The sequence below is a fragment of the Natrix helvetica genome, assembly GCF_964273705.1.
Source record: "Natrix helvetica genome assembly, chromosome: 3".
Classification (NCBI taxonomy): Eukaryota; Metazoa; Chordata; class Lepidosauria; order Squamata; family Natricidae; genus Natrix; species Natrix helvetica.
The window spans coordinates 126,970,203-126,991,481 of record NC_138549.1 but is presented as its reverse complement, the minus strand read 5'-3'; the positions used below and the strand labels follow the sequence as shown (position 1 = coordinate 126,991,481).

Sequence of the window (21,279 nt, the reverse complement as noted above, 5' to 3'; positions counted from 1 at the left end):
TTTCAATTTTCCTTATGCCACTGTCAACCTCTGAAACATCTTTTGTCTGTTTTTATTCCCTTTTGTTGGGACACACACCCCCTTTACCATTTTCCCTATACCACTGCCAAGCCCAATGGAGTTTTTTGTCTGCTTTTTATTTCCCACCATTTCTACCACTTTATTATCTTTCCCCCATTCTTCTTTCCTTTCTTCTTTAAATCCCTGCTTCTCTGGGTTTAGAATTCTATTTAGGCTTGATTTCAATTATTTATGCATACTTTTTATAATTTCATGTAGTTCTTCAAATTCCCAGCTTTCCATGATGTCCAGTTCCAAAGTTACAGTTAGTTATACAGAATTCAGAATTCTGGTCCACCTTAAATTTATCTACTCCAGCTGCTGTGGGGAAGAGCAACAGGAGCCATCTTAGTCTTTTGTTCTTCCTTAAATATCCAGTTCCAAAATTGCAGTGAATTATGCAGATCTTATTTCGAGGTTCTGAAGATCAGACAGTCTTAAGGGTGGGGCTGACTGCTCCTCCCTAGCTATGAGAATGGGTGCCTCAGGTAGGACCAACACCCTTCTCCATAGTGATAGGGAGGAGCAGCCAGGACTTGCCAAAAGCTGGTCAGTCTTGCAGGTGGGAAGCAGTCTGATCCTAAATTCGCTGCTCCGTGTGGACCCTCTGGAGGACTCACCTACCAAAAGCCACTTTGGCAGACACGAAGGTGTCCAGCTTGTAATGGTGAATAAATGGAGATGGGAATGACCAGGTCACTGCTCGACAGACCTCCTCTATGGAAGCCATGCCGCAGTCGTGGCCGCGCTTCTGGTAGAATGGGCTGTGATACACCTCGGCATTGGAAGGGCCTGCAGTTCATAGGCCTTGGCGATGCACACCCGAATCCACAGTCCCACAATTGATGGAAAAGCTTTGTTGCCCAAAGTTGAAGGCTGAAAGGAGACAAACAACGCCTCCATTCTCCGGTGAGAGGAAGTCCACTTAAGGTAGATCTTGAGAAACCTCCTCACCTGGTGTGCCACTTCCCCTCCAGAGCATGAGATGGGCCTGGACAGAAATTTGGCAGAATCAATTCCTGAGCCCAGGAACCATAGGGATGAAGGAGGGATCCAGTCTGAGTACCACCCTGTTAGGGTGGAAGATGCATAACTCTTCCCTCACTGAGAGGGCTGCCAGTTCTGAAATTGTCCTGGCTGATAGGATGGTAACCAGAAAGACCACCTCACAGGTCAGGAAACACAGTCAACAGCAAGGTCAGCAAACTGACCTTTAAAGGGTCTTTAGAGATTTTTAAGATATACATTTCTAGTAAAAACAGAAATTGATTACAGCTTTTGCATTTGTCCCAGAGTTCTATTTTTGCTCAAATTTCCTGCATTTACTGAGAATCAGGCAAGTTCATTCTTAAGTGCCTTGATCTTTGCATTTTTAGTACCAAAACTGTTATATATCCCGATCAATACTAATGCCTGTTATGAAATTGCTTTCTCATTGTGATTGTCATTTTGTTCAACATCCAGGAAATGCTGTTGCAACATTGTACTCTGTTGGTGTTAAGCTGGTATATATACACCACATAGGTAAACACAAAGATCTACTTCTTTGCAAATAGAGCACTGAACATCAACTGCATTCAGAATGAGTCGAGTTATTATTTGGACTGGTAATCTTTAATTCAATAACATGTTTGTAGGTTGGATGTTGATGCTGTGTTAACTTATTTATATAACTTACTTATGCTTCTGTGCAACTATGCGGTATACTTTTTCTATATAAAATTCATAAAAAGATACATTAATTTACTCTAAATAGGTATTTCTATCATGAAGGCCACATGTTAACAGGTTTGTTCTTTCAAGTCTGTTTCTTTCAATGGAATAATGGAAAAAGTATAGTGACATGATGCACAGGAAACACATGCCTTCTGTATCTAAGTATCTTTAATAGGGAACTGAAGTTGAACTCTACAAATGGCCTTTTCAAAATCTTTATCTTATTTCTGTTGTAACTTGTAGGGTTATTTCAGTACAATTTTCAAGGAGAAAAATTCTCCCAATATATTTCTAGGCTGAAGTTCACCTTTAGCAATGATAGTAGCACAGCTTTTTTGATTTCTTCTAGGCAGGCCAATCTGCACAACTCTGTCTTGCAAAGTTCTAATGATGAAGTATCAAGGTTCCATAGATTATAAAAATATGAGCAAAAAGCCATTTGTGCTACTTCTTCCTGGTGCAGGAGCCATACAATTCTACCTACTGTAGGATCTTTGGTACAATCAGAGTACTTTGGGAGGCCTATGCAACAATATGAAAGATTGTAGGGAAACTGGGAAAGGAATAGAAGAGAATAAAGAGATAGCGGATGAGTCACTTGACAGTTTATTTTGCCAATAGCAACTTAGCTCAAGTGAACAGGAATCTGAGGAAAAACATTCAAAGACATTCTGTCTTAATTAGCTCACTGAGAAAAAGGCTGAGAAATTCCTGTAACAATTTTCAGAATTTTGTATTTATCCCAGACTAGAAGTCAAGTAAAATCTATGTAGTTCTTGCTTCTTTGATCTTTTTTGCTCTATCTGGATTGATAATCAGGTTCTCATTCAGGTTTGCATGGATAACATCTCTTATTTACATATCTCATCTCTTATCTATAAACAAATCCTTAAAGCCTTGTTGTTAAGTACTGATCACCAAGTCAATTAAGATTTATTAGATGTAATAGTGTATCTGTTTTAACCTTGATCAAACAAACCAACTTTATATTTCTTCCTTAACAATCTTAATCTTTAGCTTTTTGAAACAATATCTTAGAACTTGATTTATTTTTAATTTTCTTTGTCGCTTTTTACTAACTTCTTTAACCAGTCTTTTTTGTAAATTCAGTATAGTAAAATTATCCAGGCCACTCTCTTAATTTGTCATTTATATGTACCTTTTAATTATTAAGACATCCGCTGGTTTCTTTTTTTTATATCCAGTATAGCATTTTTCCCTATATCATTCTGTAGCCTGTCATTTTAAAATACACTTTCAGATCAGTATGAATTTTGTCAGGTAAAACTTCTTCTTCTTTTATAACATTTCGAAGCCAGTTTATCTATAGAAGCTGACACTCTTAAAATTAATTTCTGGGTCCTTGTTTCAAAAATATCCTTCAATGTGTCCAATCCCAAATGTGCTTTTTCAAGAGGCAACTGGATTTTCCACAAACATTCCATATAAGGTTTTACATATTACCTACTATACCACAATAACTGAACTAGCAGTTGCACATAAGAGTTCACCATGTCACACCAATTCATTTACTTGCTCTAAAACGTGGACATGAATAGATTGCAAAAATTAATTTATTGTTCCTGTGAACTTGAATCATCAGTACATTTCATTGGAAATTCTTATGCCTCCTTGCCTTAAATGTGACATCTGCCACAAATCATGCAGGTTTGCAATGAAAGAATTGTCTGCATATAAAGGAAGACATATACTGTATTTCCATCCCAGGCGAATGCAGTTCTAATGTTCCTCCAATGATTCCTCAGACATAAATATATTAAAGAACTCAAAAGACATCATATATTTTTCTCTTACTACTTTTTTTCATTGTTGAAGCATTCACTAAGCATTCCATTTACTTTCTGACATGCTTTACTTCTATATATTCTACATTTGTTGCATTCAGCAACCAAACAGCCTTCAACTTCATTTTTATGGAAGTTCTATAATTCATACCTATACCCATTCACTGTATTAATCATGCATGATAAAGTTTCCTGTTTGCTTTCATAAATTTCTCAGCAACCGGCTGAAGAGGAAAAATCTAGCACGTACACCCCCTACTTGACATAAAAACACACTGCACTTCACAAGTTTTTAGTTACTGGTGCTTGGTGTCCTCTTTCGGTTAGAATTCTACCTTCCTACACATGTTTAACAAAGCAATACTTTCTATGAGTTTAGTTTTTGTTCTTATTACTTTTCATTGTATAAAAAGTGTACTCTAACTTCACTATTCATGCGCGCGTGCGAGAGAGAGAGAGGGAAATTACCAGCATGTCATATCTGTGTCACCTATACCATTCACTACTAATGTAATGCAAATATAGTTCAGTTTTTACACGTCTTGACCAGGATGCCACATTTTTCATCAAATATACCCACACTATTCTTAAAGAACTATTCTTTAGTCTATAGACTACTTTGCAGAACCAATGTACCCCACCAAAGGAGATATAAGCAGTTTTCTAGTGCATTCAAAGTAAAATATAAAAAAGCATTGGTAGTAAATATTAATCATATTATACATCATAATCTTAGATCCAAAGAGCCTATATTACTTAGCTAATTTGTTTTCCATTTTCCTTTTATTCTAGGTTTAGCTCTCTTGCTCTTTCTTCACTGCAGTAAGTAATCATATAGTACCATCTGATTTCCTAATGAATCATGAGAAAACAGGAAAGATTAACGCTCAATTTATGGGGCTCTAATAAAATATTCCATAAAGGAATCAACAATGGAAAGAGCATGAAGGTTGGTGATACCTTTCATGAGCCCAAGCAGCATGAGAAGTTAGATTTAGACATTCACCACCATAAGCAGGACAACAAGTGACAAATAAAGGTTTATGCCAGATAGAGTCATTCTTGTGAGACATAAATTTGATAAGTAAAAATGTTAAATAAATGTGACACATTATTTCTTCAAATTTAGAAGTAGATGTAGAAAGAAGAAAGGTAGATAAGTGGAGGACCCAATGGAAGCTGTTTCTGGAATCAGAAAAATAATAATAAGCAACAGAGAAGAACATATTCTGATTGATAGAACTCTCCAGTGGTGGGTTCTGGATCCCGTTCCAACCGGTACGATTGGAAAGGGCCCGGCAGTGTCCACATGGACATGTGCAGTGTGTGCGCACACCTGCGCAACACATGCATGTGTCTTCCTGTCCAGCGATGCCTCCGTGAGCCTCCGCAACGCTCCTGCTGCTCAGCTGTACACGCCATGTGCAGAAGCGCAGAAGACTTTAAAGAACAGGTAAGGAGCTTAGGCGGGCAGGTGGGCCATCTGGAGCACTTTACCAAAACGGTACCCGGTGCTCAGGGCAGGCTCCGGTACACCCGTACCAGGTCATACCACCTGCAACCCACCACTGGAACTCTCTCTTCAGAAACATTCTGAACAAAGAACTTTGCATAGTTCAACTTCATTAGAAAGTTATTTACAGTATTGGAAGTTCTGCTCTTTGTGGCCATTTATGTTTCTCCATAGTAGCACCCTCATGGTAAATATGCCCTGGCCCAGTTCTAACTGCAGAGCCAGGGCACCTCCGATGCGCTTCCCAGCCTCACGATGCCCTGGCCCAGCTCTCCCTGCAGAGTCAGAGCACCTCCGTTTCTGCTGCCGCCCTCCGCCGCCACCATCCCAGCATGGCTTTTTCGGCGGCTTCCAAACCAAGATTTCTGGCAGTGGCTGCTCTGGGCATATGCTCTATGGTTGTGGGCCGGCTGTCGGCAGAGCATACTCCCAGAGCATACAACCATAGAGCATACGCCCAGAGCGGCCACTGTCGGAAGACTCAGTTTGGAAGCCACCAAAAAAGCCATATTGGGATGTCAGCGGCGGCTGGTGATGTCAGAAACGGAGGTGCTCTGACTCTGCAGGGAGAGCCGGGCCAGGGCATCATGAGGCTGGGAGGCGCACGAGTGGGAGCAGAACAGCCACTCACGCAACCCCCCCTCTCCAGCCATGCAGAGCGCCATTCATTGACATTTCAAAGGTGCCAAGCCGGGGGAGCTGGGCGGCACCAAACAGGCGCTCCTGCGGCTTGGCAATACCCCTAGGTCAGTGAATGGCACTGTGCCCGGCTGGAAAGGGGGTTTGCCGGGTGGCTGCTCGTGAGCGTGGTCACTTCATGGCAGCTGTGTTATACTGCTGTGACAGCGCAACACAGCCATTCACCCTGAGGCTGTGCCTGGCTATTCAGGAGTCTGCTCACAAGAGAGCAGATGCCCGGAAACCGCACAACAATAAGCCCTCCCCTGATAATAAGGCCCAAGCCATATTTTGTGGGTTGAAAGAAAATAAGACCCTTTATTTACTGGGAAACACAGTACCGCTATTTAATGATATTGTTACTCATCAATGCACCAAAATGTTTTTTATACAAGAAGTAATGTTAAAAAGTAAATAACAGAAAAAGTTAATAGGATTCTGATGATGCTGTACCCAATGCCAGTGAATGTTCCCCTCAGTGTCTCTTATGCTTTCTTTTTAAATTTGAATTGGTCTAAAAACTTAACTATGCCTCTTTTAAGAAGTAGTCACAATGACACAGATTATTTTATTCTTCCCCTTCTAATGGACACTTTAGAAAGGAACTCCAGGAGAGTGGCCATATTCTATTTCCTTCCTATTACAATTCACTATGTTTAGAACCTTATACAGTTTTTGTGTAAATTGTAATGTTATATTTTTACAGTTTAAATAACAGATAGTGAGAAACAGATAAATTCATTTATACCTATTTTGCCAATTATTCTTTAAGTAACCTAAAATAATGTACTAGTCACTACTGCATTAAAATTTAAGTATTTTAGTGATTTCCTAAATAGTTTTAGTAGGCTAGCAAATTAGCTCTGTTTATTTTAGGAAGGTTGGCGTAACTTTAATGTTCTATTATATTTATTTCTATCCTGTTTTAAATAAGTAGTTAATTTTGGTCACTGATCATGATAATAAAGCCAACATTTCTTAATTTGGTTTCTTCCAAATAGGTTAGAATATCTTTCTTACAATTGACTATTCTGGCTGGGATTTTAGGGAACTGCAACTTATTTTATTTTTATTTTATTTATTTCATCAAGCATGAATTCGATAACAGATATATAGCTAGCCATACCCTTACTGTGATTTGAACCTGGGCTGTATTATATCTTAGGCAGGAGTCTTAGCCACTAAGCCACAGGCTCGCCTCCTTATCAGTTGAGCCAGGGAAATAGGTATGTATTTGTGTTACAACATCTGGTTTCCCTAGCTCAACTGATAAGGAGGCGAGCCTGTGGCTTAGTGGCTAAGACTCCTGCCTAAGATATAATACAGCCCAGGTTCAAATTGTAGTAAGGGTATGGCTAGCTGATGAGAGCTAATTAGCTCGAAATAGATCTATACTAGTCTCCCTTTATTTATTTATCAGTACAAATACAACACAAATATAAAAAGGCAACATTAAAAATAAAAATATGGTTTTCTGCCTGCATGGTCTTCTGTGATGAGCCGAAGGACAGAAAGAGTGAGTAGTGACCTTCCTCCCATATTTAGGCATACCAGGGGTTGTAACACAAATACATACCTATTTCCCTGGCTCAACTGATAAGGAGGCGAGCCTGTGGCTTAGTGGCTAAGACTCCTGCCTAAGATATAATACAGCCCAGGTTCAAATTGCAGTAAGGGTATGGCTAGCTGATGAGAGCTAATTAGCTCGAAATAGATCTATACTAGTCTCCCTTTATTTATTTATCAGTACAAATACAACACAAATATAAAAAGGCAACATTAAAAATAAAAATATGGTTTTCTGCCTGCATGGTCTTCTGTGATGAGCCGAAGGACAGAAAGAGGGAGTAGTGACCTTCCTCCCATATTTAGGCATACCAGGGGTTGTAACACAAATACATACCTATTTCCCTGGCTCAACTGATAAGGAGGCGAGCCTGTGGCTTAGTGGCTAAGACTCCTGCCTAAAATATAATACAGCCCAGGTTCAAATCCCAGTAAGGGTATGGCTAGCTGATGAGAGCTAATTAGCTCGAAATAGATCTATACTAGTCTCCCTTTATTTATTTATCAGTACAAATACAACATAGATAGATAGATAGATAGATAGATAGATAGATAGATAGATAGATAGATGATAGATAGATAGATAGATAGATAGATAGATAGATAGATAGATAAAGAGAGAGAGAGAGAGAGAGAGTGTGTGTGTGTGTGTGTGTGTGAGAGAGAGAGAGAGAGAGAGAGAGAGAGAGAGAGAGAGAGAGAGAGAGAGAGAGAGAGGGAGGGAGAGAGAGAGAGAGAGAGAGAGAGAGAGAGAGAGAGAACAGATATAAATAAATAACAGATATAAATATATATTTTTCTGGGAGGAGTGATTAACTGAATAGACCAAAATGTCTTTGATATACAATCTCATTTGGACAGGTTCTGCTTTCAAGATTGTTTGCTATTTCACCAACTGGTCTCAGTACAGGCAAGATAGAGGAAAATTCTTGCCTAAAGACATTGATCCCAAACTGTGCACTCATCTCATTTACGCATTTGCGGGAATGAAAGACAATAAGATCACAACGTCAGAGTGGAATGACGAACAGCTCTACAAGGATTTCAATAACCACAAAAAAACGTATGGAGTCAATTGGGGTGAGGTGGAATAAGGGGTCTTTCTAGAAATTCCTGGAACTGGGATTTTGGATTATATGGTTGTAGAAGGAAGTATATAAAAATTTTACACAGGGAACTTTATGGAAGTTTATGGAAGTAGAAATGATTCCAAGCCTGAGGACTGCATTAGAAAAAAATGTTTTAAATTCCTTTTGTATACACTGATGCAACTGGGAGAATTTTGCATACATCGTAAAGCACCAACCGGAATCAGGCCCAATGAACTTTTCTAAGCATGAAAACCACACAGAGAATGAGAGATAAACTAGTTAAGAAAAGCAACTGAATTCTACTAACCCAATTATTTTTCTCATTTAGGAATCCAGGATTGAATACAATTTTAGCTATTGGTGGATGGAATTTTGGTAGCACAAAGTAAGAACCTCAGAGATATCTATGGAGGGGACTTTATTCATTATGCTATGATGAACAAGCCTAAGTGGCAACTGCCAAAACACTGGACTAATTCTTGGGATGCTCTTTGAGGGTCCTACTTTGCAATTATTTTCATTGGTATTTCCTATAATATTGCTGACAGTAACATTGACTGCACAAGATTAAAAAAAATACATAATTGTAATAAGGAAAGATGGCAAATGTGCATAAAACTGGCTACTATACATAGTTAATTGTTCTGACTCCCCTCTCCACACCTGTGAATAAACCAGAACACAGGCTTGGCTATTTGCCACTGTTTAATTACTGAGATAATGAATCCTTTGGCTGAGGGCCCAGACAACTCACGTTTAATAGAGCAATCCAGATAATGAAGCAACGCAGATAGTCCAAAAGAGCAGACACGGCTAGAATACACAGATAGATTTTCTTAACTATTAATTCGAACAGTTGTTTCCTGCAAATGTCCCCTCCCAACGCCTCACCTATAATCTCTCTTGGGAGGGGCCAATGCACAACCACCTGTGCTTAATAATCTTCTGTGAGTCTGCCTACGGAGTTGCTGCTTCCATTTCTCAGCCCTTCTCAATCTAGTATCAGGGACAAACTGCCTTTTATCCTCCCCACTACTCCATGCCTCAGGCGCCTCCTGAGTCTCTCTAGTCTGTGCTCTGAGTCTGAACCCTGCACAGGGTCCTCCACATCATCCAGGGCAGATTCATATGGATCCTCGCTATCCAAGTCCATCAGCAGCTCAACTGGATCCTACTGGGCCACAACAGTTAATCATATAATATTCATGTTTCAAAACCTTCAAAACATCAAATATTTGGAACTAAAATTAAAAAAATAGAATAAACGAAGATTTAATAGAAAATATGTTATTTGGGACTAAGTGAGTTTTCAAGTCAAAAGACTAAGGTAGAACCCTCCGAGTTCTGTAGTTTGGGTACTGATATTGGATGGGTACACATATGATATATGTACATGACAAAGCAAATTGGTATCTTGTTTGTTTGCTTGATGTGCTCATATGCAACTTCTTTGGTAGATTCTCTGCAATGGTAGCTACTGCTCCCAACCGCCAGGTATTTATTTCTTCTGTGGTTTCATTGCTCCGAAAACATGACTTTGATGGCTTAGACCTAGATTGGAAATATCCTGGTACCAGAGGCAGCCCTGCAGAGGATAAACAACGTTTCACCCTCTTAGTTCAGGTACTGCAAAACTTTGAGTTGATGATAAAATGCAAACAGCAACTAAAAAGTTTCTTGCTGCAATGTTATTTTACACTAGCAAATTCCATGTACAACAGTGTACATAGAAACATGGAAACAGTGAAACAGAACATCAGAGAATATCGCAAAAGTTGTACAGAATGAATGCTGCTTAATAATTACTTTATTACTGGAACTAAGTCATAATAGACTTGCATATGCAATTGGTTATTCGATTCCAAAATATAATATAGTGATACCTTTCTTTATCTATAGCTAAGGCCCTTCAACAGCATAGTACTCATCAGATGTTCAGTTTAAACCTAGTTAAACCTAGTTAATGTTCAGTTTGACCTAGTTACCTGCGGGATCGCATCTCACCTCATACATCCCTGCGACCAATCCGCTCTCACAGGGAGGGACTCCTCCAGGTGCCGTCCACTAAGCAGTGTCAACGGGCGGCGCCCAGGAGTAGAGCCTTCTCTGTGATGGGCCCAACCCTCTGGAATGACCTCCCCCCCGATATTAGAACTACCACCGACCTCCGCTCCTTCCGACAGAAGCTTAAGACCCACCTGTTCCAATTAGCTGGCTTAACTGATTTATAGTCCCATTTTAACCTCCTGGCAAACATCTTATTGGGTAGTTTTTAAGGGTATTTTAATGTATTTTAATGTTTATTTGTATTTTACCTATTTGTATATTTAAGTATACCCATATTTTGTATTTATACTGTTTTAATATGACTGTACACCGCCCCGAGTCCTGTTTAGGAAAGGGTGCGGTTTATAAATTAAAGTTTTTTATTATTATTATTATTATTATTATTATTATTATTATTATTATTATTATTATTATTATTATTAAACCCTTTCATACATTTAGCAAGTAAGCAATATGTACTTTTTCTTTCTGTTCAATCATGTGTGATTCTCCTTGAACTACTCTTTGCAGTTTCCATTGCAAAGGTTTTCAAAGTGGTTTGCCATTGCCTCCTTCCTAGAGCTGAGAGAGAGAATGATTAGCCCAAGGTAACCCAGCTGGCTTTGTGCCTAAAACAGGACTAAAACTCAAAGTCTCCCGGTTTCTAGCCTATGCCTTGACCATTGCACCAAACTGGCTCTCAAACAATATGTAATAGATACCTACAACTCAAATAAGAAGTATCCTGGATTTGCAGTTGCTTTGGAGACAAAAGTGACTGAATTGGTATCACTATCCACTCATTAAATCACCTGCATCTTTTTAAGTAACCTACATTTTTAATTTATATTTTATTTTATTTTAAAAGATGACAGGACTAAAACTAATGCTGCTATCTGCTTATCTTAGGAAATGATGAAAGAATTTACAGCTGAAGCCCAGAGGACAGGAAAGAAAAGACTCTTGCTTAGTGCTGCCGTTGCTGCTGAGAAGCAGACTATTGACAATGCTTATGAAGTGGACAAGATCTCAGCGTGAGTATATCCTGGAAAAATTATTAACTAAAATGGAGAGCATGCTGACCTTTAAATTAATTTCATCCGTTAGCTCCAACATTGCAAGCTAACAAGTTCTTATTTCTTAGTTGTAAAACATCATGCTTCATGGAACCATTCAAATTACAGGTAGTTCTACAGTTCATTTAGTGACTGTTCAGAGTTACAACAGTACTGAAAATGCTTGGTGACTGGTTCATACTTATGACCTTTGCTGTGTCCTAGGGTGATGTGATCTCCTATTTTGACCTTCTGGCAAGCAAAGTCAATGGGGAAGCCAGATTCACTTAACAACCAGTTTACTAACTTATTAACTGAAGTAATTCACTTAACAACCAGGGCAAGAAAATTTGCAAAATGAGGCAAAACAAATGTCTCACTTAACAACAGAAATTTTGGGTTCAGTTGTGGTTGTACGTTGAGGACTACTTGTATGATATTACAGATGAAATTCACATAATGTATATTTTCTTACTTTACTCACAGATCTTTGGACTTGATCAACCTCATGTCATATGATTTTCATGGAGGCTCAGCTGGAGTCACAGGACACGTCAGCCCCCTTTTCCCTGACACTGTAGGTGTTAAAACCCTTGATCCCGTAGAGACTCTACATTTAGATTTAGAGAAAGGCTGAAAAGTAATTTACCTATTTAACACTTGTTACATACAGAAAACAATTTAACAAACGGATTGAGAATCAGCATGCTGGTTAAAAATATTTTATTCAACACTTTCCCTTTTAATATATTCATGTTGTGCACCTAACAATTACAACTTGGTTCTCTAAACAGTGGCTCTCAACAATTACTAGCTCTTTAAAACTGTTAGATAGGGTAATGAAAGGCACAAAAGGCTAGAGATAACATCAGCTGTTTATTTGGTCAAGTATAGGCATCCACTGAATGAGTGGTCTGGCAGCTCCCTTTTTAAAGGGAAGCTGGCCTGCGCTTCAGCCAATCAGGTGTCTCTCTGTTCTACCTGAAAAGAGAGGACCTGAGTGGAGACTACTATTGTCCTTGTCAACAACTAGAGGGGGGAGTATCTAACAAAAACTACTAGTAAAAAGATCTGTGAGAAGTGCTTTTCTTAATAACTATCATTCTATTAAGCGAACTGATTTTGCCAGGTTGTTTGTAAACTTCTAAGTGGGCATGAATGCTGGTAAAGAAGTCATGGGAACTGGCCCACCCCACCTGCACCAGCAGAGGGGACATACTGTGATCCTTTTAGCCAAGGAATTTCAGCTGGCATGATCCCAGACAAGAGCCTTCTCTGCTGAAGCTCCTGCCCTCTGGAACATCCCACCCCCTGAGCTGAATTGGATCCCACCCTCCTGACTTTTCATAAGAGCCTTAAGACCTGGCTCTGCCAGATGGCTTGGGGCCCAATGGGAAAGCTTCATACTGGAGGTGGTTGGCTAATTAAAACCTACAATAATCCCAACTCCACCTTTCCCCACACCGTGTGTCCGGCTCTCTCCTTTGCCACCTTGTGTTAGTGATTTTATCTGCTGTTCTATTTTATAATTGATGGGTTTAATGTTTTTTATATTGCAAGCCGCCCAGAGTCATTGGATACCAGATGAGTGGCAAATAAGTTTAATAATAAAATAAATAATAATAACATACTATCAATGACTGCTAATTGAGGCATAGGGGCAGAAAAGGTGTATTAGAAAGATCACAGTATAAATCTAATCTGGTGGATATTTAAAATGAGTGCATTGAAGATCCTAGGATTCTGCACACTTCAAAAACGATTATGAAGAAGTACTTGGGACCTCTCTACTATTCACTCAGTATGCTTCTTCCCTTTTTTCAAGCTTCTGGATGAGGGGAAGGTCTCTGCATTAAAGAGTCTAATGTAGTCATGCCAAATAACTCCTTATTTATTTTTAAAATGTGCCAAGTTATACTAGATCATTTGTATGCATGAGTATATAAGACAACTTGAACTGCAGCTGAAGGCAAGGTTGTTCCTCACCCATTTGAAGGGAATAGACCTTTCCTCAGTATGAAGTGAAAGGCTACAGTTGGGAAGAAAAATTACCAATCTGAATGTCTTAAAATGGAACACTTTTTCTTGGTATATGTGACAGCGTCTTCACCAATATATTTATGTTAGGACTGTAGCATAACTGAATAATAAAATGGATTAACCTCAAAACCAGACAAAATGGACTGAAGTCTTGCTTATTTGTTTATTGCTCCAAAGGACAATGCTGTGCAGTACTGGAAGACCAAGGGAGCGCCACCTAAAAAGATCAATCTGGGAATTCCTGCCTATGGACGAACCTTCACCCTTTCTACATCACAGAATGGAGTGAAGGCACCGACTTCAGGGCCTGGCACACCTGGTGTTTACACAAAACAAAGAGGATTTTTGGCTTATTATGAGGTAAGGAAAAGATATATAGTTATGCCCCCTTCACTTCTCCAAACAAGGATAAATTTCAAGAAGTCCAAGTCGTGCTCATGTTTGATCCCCTTTCGTAGAGACTGCAGAGATGTATTGATATATTTAAATGTGCAGGAATGTATGGTACATTTACAAATATACAGATTTATATAGGTGAAAGGATTTAAAATATCAATATATTCACTGCTTCCAAACATATCTCTAGAATGAAGCATCTTTGGTGGATAAAGTTCAAATGATTGATTTAGATTAGACTATTTCTCTGCCTTTCCCTTTCTCAAACCTCCCTTGAAAGAATTTAGAGTCAGCCCATTAGTTCCTTATGGCAGACCAACAAAATCCTAGATTACAACTTCCTTATTGTGGGGTTGCAAGGAGACTGCCTTCTTTCTTTCTTACTATTCTTTTTTTCTTTCTTTGCAAACCTAATCTTAATAGAAATAGGGATGAAAACAGGGAGACATTTGTTGTTCCTTGTCTCCTACAATTTATCTGAAAAGTTTCTAATGAAAACTTTGGTCAAGTACTAAAGACGCATTCTTGGAATATCCTGAGTTGTTTATACTTCTTTGCATCTGTCTCAAGTCAAGTATATATTTTGTTTCAGATCTGTGACTTTAAAAATAGTGCTACCACAAAAGTGATTGAAAATCAGAAAGTTCCATATTCCTTCAAAGGAAACCAATGGGTAGGATACGATGATGTCAGGAGCATTACCAATAAGGTAAGGATTATATATTTTAATTTAAATGTTTGTGTATTCTTCTAGTATATCTCAGCAACATTTATGTTCATAAATCACAAAATAGTAGCAACATAGACTGCTTTAGGGTCCTTTATATCTGAAAGGTGTTTTTGTAGAAATTACAATAGTCCTGGTTTTACTAAATGGAAACCTATGGTTAATCATATTTTCCTCAGACATATAACCCTATAACCATGCAGGGCTGGCTTGAAACATTCTGGTGCTCTAGGGAAAGTCATATTCTGGGACCCCCTGTGTAAAAAGGGACCCTCTTGTTTCTTGCTTCTTTTTTCACATTGTAAGTGTGAAAGTTTTGAGTTTCACCCTTACAATTTTCAGCCTGGTAATTTCCCCCCGCCCCAATTTTGGGTGAGAAGGGGGGGCATTGTCAATATATGTACCATGAATCACAATAAATGATTTTAAATACATCACCACCATTGTAATCACAGGGCAACCATTCTGTACAATTACATTTAACCCTCAAAAGAGTGCACTAGTACATGAGTATAGCTTTCATTAGCTGGTATCATGCAACTTGGTCTTCCTAACAAACTTTGGTCTTGCATTATGAATAGTATCAGCTTCCAGAGATCTATAGAGGTAATAATAATTTCTTTTTCATGACCTGCAATGTCTGGCTAGTGTGCTATTCATAACTGCAGGACCAACTTTGGGGGTGTTTTCAGAAATGGTAGAAAGAAAAAGTTCTAAAGCTCCAAGAAAGGATTACCAGATTTTATACTAGTATTTCAGCAGTCTTTTCAATTTTTGCACCCCCTAAAATTTGGTGCCCTAGACAAGTTCCTAGTTGCCACACCTAGTACCACCCCTAAACCATGACAAATCATGGCAGCTGAAACTGTTGAGCAACATAACTTCTACTTGAGTTCAAGCCTTTAAATTCCTATTTTCTGTTTCATTCAGGTCCAGTATTTGAAAAAACAAAATCTGGGTGGTGGTATGGTATGGGCCTTAGACCTAGATGACTTCAGTGGCTTCTTTTGCAAAGAAGGAAGATACCCACTTATTCAAACTCTGAAAAAGCAGATGAGTTCCACAAATTAATTGGGTAATATTGTACTTTCTTTTCTTGGAATCATATTTTAACCCCAAGCCTAAAAAGGAACTAAGCATTTTCCTAACATCCTCATTCTACTGGTATTTTCTATTACAGGTGAAACTCGAAAAATTAGAATATCGTGCAAAAGTTCATTTATTTCAGTAATGCAACTTAAAAGGTGAAACTAATATATGAGATAAGACTCATTACATGCAAAGCAGGTAGTTCAAGCTGTGATTTGTCATAATTGTGATGATTATGGCGTACAGCTCATGAAAACCACAAATCCACCATCTCAGAAAATTAGAATATTACATGCAATCAATAAAACAAGGATTGTACATGGAACAATATCGGACCTCTGAAAAGTATAAGCATGCATATGTACTCAGTACTTGGTTTGGCCCCCTTTTGCAGCAATTACTGCCTCAATGCGGCGTGGCATGGAAGCTATCAGCCTGTGGCACTGCTGAGGTGTTATGGAAGACCAGGATACTTCAATAGCGCCCTTCAGCTCTTCTGCATTGTTCAATCTCATGTCTCTCATCTTTCTCTTGGCAATGCCCCATAGATTCTCTATGGGGTTCAGGTCAGGCGAATTTGCTGGCCAATCAAGCACAGTAATCCAACAGTCATTGAATCAGGTTTTGGTGCTTTTGGCAGTGTGGGCAGCTGGAAAATGAAGTCAGCATCCCCATAAAGCTTGTCTCTAGAAGGAAGCATGAAGTGCTCCAAAATCTCCTGGTAGACGGCTGCGTTGACCCTGGTTTTAATGAAGCACAATAATCCAAAGTCCTGTTGCTCAGTGGTCCAAAGTCTTCTTTTCTGATGAGAGCAACTTTTGCATCTCATTTGGAAACCAAGGACCCAGATTATGGAGAAAGAATGGAGAGGCCAATCAAGCACAGTAATCCCACGATCATTGAACCAGTTTTTGATGCTTTTGGCAAAAGTTGTTCCATGGGAGCAAGTAACTCCTCCTTAACCAGGAATTTACAAGGAAACAATCTGCTTTATTTCACAAGGGAGTGGGAATGGAAGGGGGGCTTCTGTTATTGTGGAAAGCAAAGATGCATAATCTCTTTGTGTCACTGAGTAGAAGTGGGGTGCTGGGAGAGGGGAAGCGTAGAAAACCTTTTTTCTTTCCATTCAGGATCTTTGTCCCCACTTGGAATAATCAGCACAAAAGGCAACAACAATATACTGATTGCAAGATCTGTCGAGGGATTATTCATTTTAAGAACAACAGAGCAACAGAATAACAGAGTTGAAAGACACCTTAGAGGCCTTCCATGCAATATTTGTCAGTCAGCATGAACAAGCAATTAAAGGTTGCCAGCTGTACAACCTAAACTGTATAGAAAAGATTCTACAGCAAAATTTGACATTAGAGAATCCTATTTCATTTCAAAGGAATACCGGTAGCTAGGAGGAATAATATGACATTATGACATATGACATATGATATTAGGGTTCTACGATGTCCTCAGATTTCATTTTCTTTTTGATAAATATAGCATACTTTGAGGGAACATAAATATTTCTAAAATGCCACTTTAACAATACTAATATTTTGTAAAAGATTTTATTCTTTTTCCCCCTTTATTTTATTGCTATCTTGGTAGCAAATCAGATTTAGCCACATGGAATTGTCACTGAGAACCAATAAACTGAACCAGTTTCATAGAAGTGTTTCTTGAATAGGTAGATATTTTCTTTTACCTTTACAATGATTTCTCTCCCCCCAAAATATCCAAAGTGCTGAAAAAAATCCCCCTTGTTTAACTTTACATCCAGTCGGGTACATTATGCCCTTAATCCATCTGTTGAGTTTAATCATTAAAAACACATTTAGAACAACTGTTAAATGTCATTTGCCTACCTATGGCACAATAAATTACTTGAACAATAATTGCAACTGTATCATTTATAAAACAGACAAGTTAAGGGTTAGATAAAGCAAATTTTCTTGCAGAAAAGTATTCTACACTGAGAGATAGAAAACACATCTTACAGTGCTTGTTGAGGCAACTCAGTGCTAGAGAGATGGGGTAGAGGGAGTGAATTTTCTTTTTCTCCATACGATACACTGATGAAATAAGTTTTTTTTTTAAAAAGTAAAATCCTTATATTTATTACAATTCCTCCGCAAAATGTATTTGTGATGGTGTATTGACAGGCTTTCACACATTTCTAAATGCCATGTCTGAACAAGTGTTTGCAGATGCTTCTTGTCGTTTCAACAAGACAGATAGAAGCCAAGATTTCCTGCTCCATGGCAACCCCAAATCTGTGGAACATTAGCCGTCCACCAAGGCCAGAACGGACCCCACTTTGCTTAGTTTTTAGAAGGGTAGCCTAGATGCATCTTTGAATTGAATTGAATTGAATTGAATTTTGGAATAATATTTCATTCATTTGTTGATAAATATACTTTGATTATGATGATGATAATGATGATAATGATGATGATGATGATGATGATGATGATGATGATGATGATGATGATAATAATAATAATAATAATAATAATAATAACAACAACAACAACAATCGCAATACCAGGTGATAGCAGGGTCGCCGAGAAGGAATATGAAAAAATCGCAAAATACCAGGACTTAAAAATCGAAATTCAACTATTATGGCACAAACCAGCAGTGGTAATTCCAGTGGTAATCGGCACACTGGGTGCTATTCCAAAAGCACTGGAATTACATTTAAAACAGTTAAAAATTGACAAAATCACCATCAGTCAAATGCAAAAGGCCGCACTGGATCCACACACATATTACGAAAATACGTTATGACATCCTAGGCCCCTGGGTGGGGCCCGACTAGTAATTAATGCCAAATCCGGCGAAACAACTATGATACAATTCTGTTGATGCAATAATAATAATAATAATAATAATAATAATAATAATAATAATAATACCAGTTATAAGATACACAGCTGGTATAGTTAACTGGACACAAGCTGATTTGGACATTTTGGACCGAAAAACCAGGAAACTAATGACAATGCACTACAGTTTACATCCACGTGGTGACACTAATAGACTATACCTGCCCCGAAAATCAGGTGGCAGAGGATTATTACAAGTGAAGCAAATAGTTGAAGAAGAAAAACATGCACTAGCTGATTATTTAAAAGAAAGTCAAGAACATCTATTAATCGAAGTAAAGAACAAAAATCTACTGAAGGCCCAACAGACGAAACAAGAATACAGAAAAGATGTGATAAAATCAAGAATGGAGAGTTGGCAGAACAAAGCCTTACATGGTCAATTTCTGGAAAAAATAAAAGATAAAGTGGACAGTGAAAAAACTTGGTTATGGTTAACAACAGGTACATTAAAGAAAGAAACAGAGTCACTAATCCTGGCTGCGCAAGAACAAGCTATCCGAACAAATGCCATTAAGGCCAAAATCGAAAAATCCTCTGATGATGCCAAATGCAGACTCTGCAAAGAAGTTGATGAAACTGTTGACCACATACTCAGCTGCTGTAAAAAAATCGCACAGACTGATTATAAATTTCGGCACAATTCAGTAGCACAAATGATCCACTGGAATTTGTGCAAAAATTATAATATTAAAACAACAACAAACTGGTGGGAACATAAGCCTGAAAAAGTCACCGAAAATCAGATGGTCAAGATCCTGTGGGATTTTCGTATACAAACAGACAAAGTACTAGCGCATAACACACCAGACATCACACTGGTTGAGAAAAAGAAGGTTACAATCATAGACATCGCAATACCAGGTGATAGCAGGGTTGAGGAGAAGGAACATGAAAAAGTCGTGAAATACCAGGACTTAAAAATTGAAATCCAACGATTATGGCACAAACCAGCAGTGGTAATTCCAGTGGTAATCAGCACACTGGGTGCTATTCCAAAAGCACTGGAATTATATTTAAAACAGTTAAAACTTGACAAAATCACCATCAGTCAAATGCAAAAAGCTGCACTGCTTGGATCTGCACGTATATTACGAAAATACGTTATGACGTCCTAGGCCCCTGGGTGGGGCCCGACTAGTAATCAATGCCAAATCCGGCGAATCAACTGGCCGCTGTGATACAATCGTATAATAATAATAATAATAATAATAATAATAATAATAATAATAATAATAATAATAATAATAATAATAATAATAATAATAATAATAATTGTTATGATCACCCCTCCAGCAGACCATGGGCAGCTTACAACAGCAGAATACATAATTAAAATTTTTGAAATCACGACAATAAAACCACCCAAACTAAAAAGGAGCCACAGCAATTAAAAAAATAAAAGAGACTCCATACACATGGAGCCAGGTCTTAAAGGACTCCCAGAATACCATATTTATCTCTGGGGGTGGGAGCACTGTTGCAGAGGCAGGAGATAGCAACAAAGAAAGTATTTCATAGGCTGTAACAGTGGTGGTATGCTACCAGTTCGTACCGGTTCGGGCGAACCGGTAGTGGTGGCAGTGTGAGGCCCACTGACATCATCAAGGACCTTCTGCGCATCCCAGACCCGCATGCTCCCGCTACTGAACCGATAGTGAAGAAAATAGAATATCATCTCTGGGCTGTAAGCTAACTAGAACTTTATAGGGGGGCAGGAAATAAAGTTGAAAGAGACTGTATAACTTGAAAAATTGCTAAAGTAATGTTATTTTTTTGGCAGGTTTCTCTTTCACTTTCAGCAGCATTCCTGAAGATGAAATGTCAGATATAGATTCAACACAAACCGCTTCACCAGCAGCAAACAGTTTTTCACTTTGATATGGCTAAAGGGATATACAGCATATTAAACTATAAAATGAATTATATATTAGAGTATAAGTAATCAGGTAGTATTTCTGGTTCAACAAGTACCATTTCCAGATGCTGGATCCAGTAAGGCTAATGCTTGACAATCCGTACAGATGTTTCAACTATTTTAATTGAAGCACTGGTCCTCACCAGTCCCAAAGACAATCACATTCTATAACTAGCAATGTATTGCCTCTAAATTAAACTATCCATTCTTTCCAATGTATTCATCAACACATTTCTTTAACCTTTAATAAATGTATACTATCCTTTGATTCTTTATTCCAATGTGTACATAACCAAGATATTATTACTTCATAGTAATACTAATTACTATTTCATAGTAATAGTCTAAAGTGGATTAGAAATAAACTAATTTCAGTCATGGTAGTTATATTTTTCTTTTTAACCTTATAGATTACAGAATTAGCAAATTATATTAAACAAGAATGGCCTGTCTCTATTTGAGTATATCCACTTTGTTGCTGTTCATCCTCTTCTCTTTCTTTCCACCTCTCCCAGCATTATAGACTTCTCTAGAGAGCTAGTCGTTGCATAATGTGTTTAAAGTACGATAAAGATTCAGTTTGTTGGTAGATAAATCTGATAGAAAATTAACTATATTGTTTTACAACAGTAGTAAATATAGTAAAACTCTGTCATTTATGGAGACTGAATGCTGTGCTAGGAACAAGCATGCATGG

General features: G+C 38.2%; 1 protein-coding gene across 2 annotated transcripts; it reads left to right on the top strand.

The window, feature by feature from the left end:
• Positions 1-1,610: 1,610 nt before the first annotated feature.
• Positions 1,611-20,956, top strand: LOC309389907 (chitotriosidase-1-like). Of its 2 annotated transcripts, none has more exons than XM_081948833.1 (11): positions 1,611-1,667; positions 4,374-4,403; positions 8,200-8,401; positions 8,758-8,814; positions 9,887-10,052; positions 11,385-11,509; positions 12,017-12,107; positions 13,748-13,930; positions 14,559-14,675; positions 15,624-15,768; positions 20,448-20,956. In XM_081948833.1, exons 1-10 carry the CDS (start codon positions 1,643-1,645, stop codon positions 15,762-15,764), a joined length of 1,137 nt encoding a protein of 378 aa, XP_081804959.1. In that variant the 5' UTR covers positions 1,611-1,642; the 3' UTR covers positions 15,765-15,768; positions 20,448-20,956. The 2 variants fall into 2 exon arrangements, with proteins under 2 accessions (XP_081804959.1, XP_081804960.1); XM_081948834.1 differs by lacking the exon at positions 1,611-1,667 and adding an exon at positions 1,679-1,693.
• The last annotated feature ends 323 nt before the right edge of the window (positions 20,957-21,279 follow it).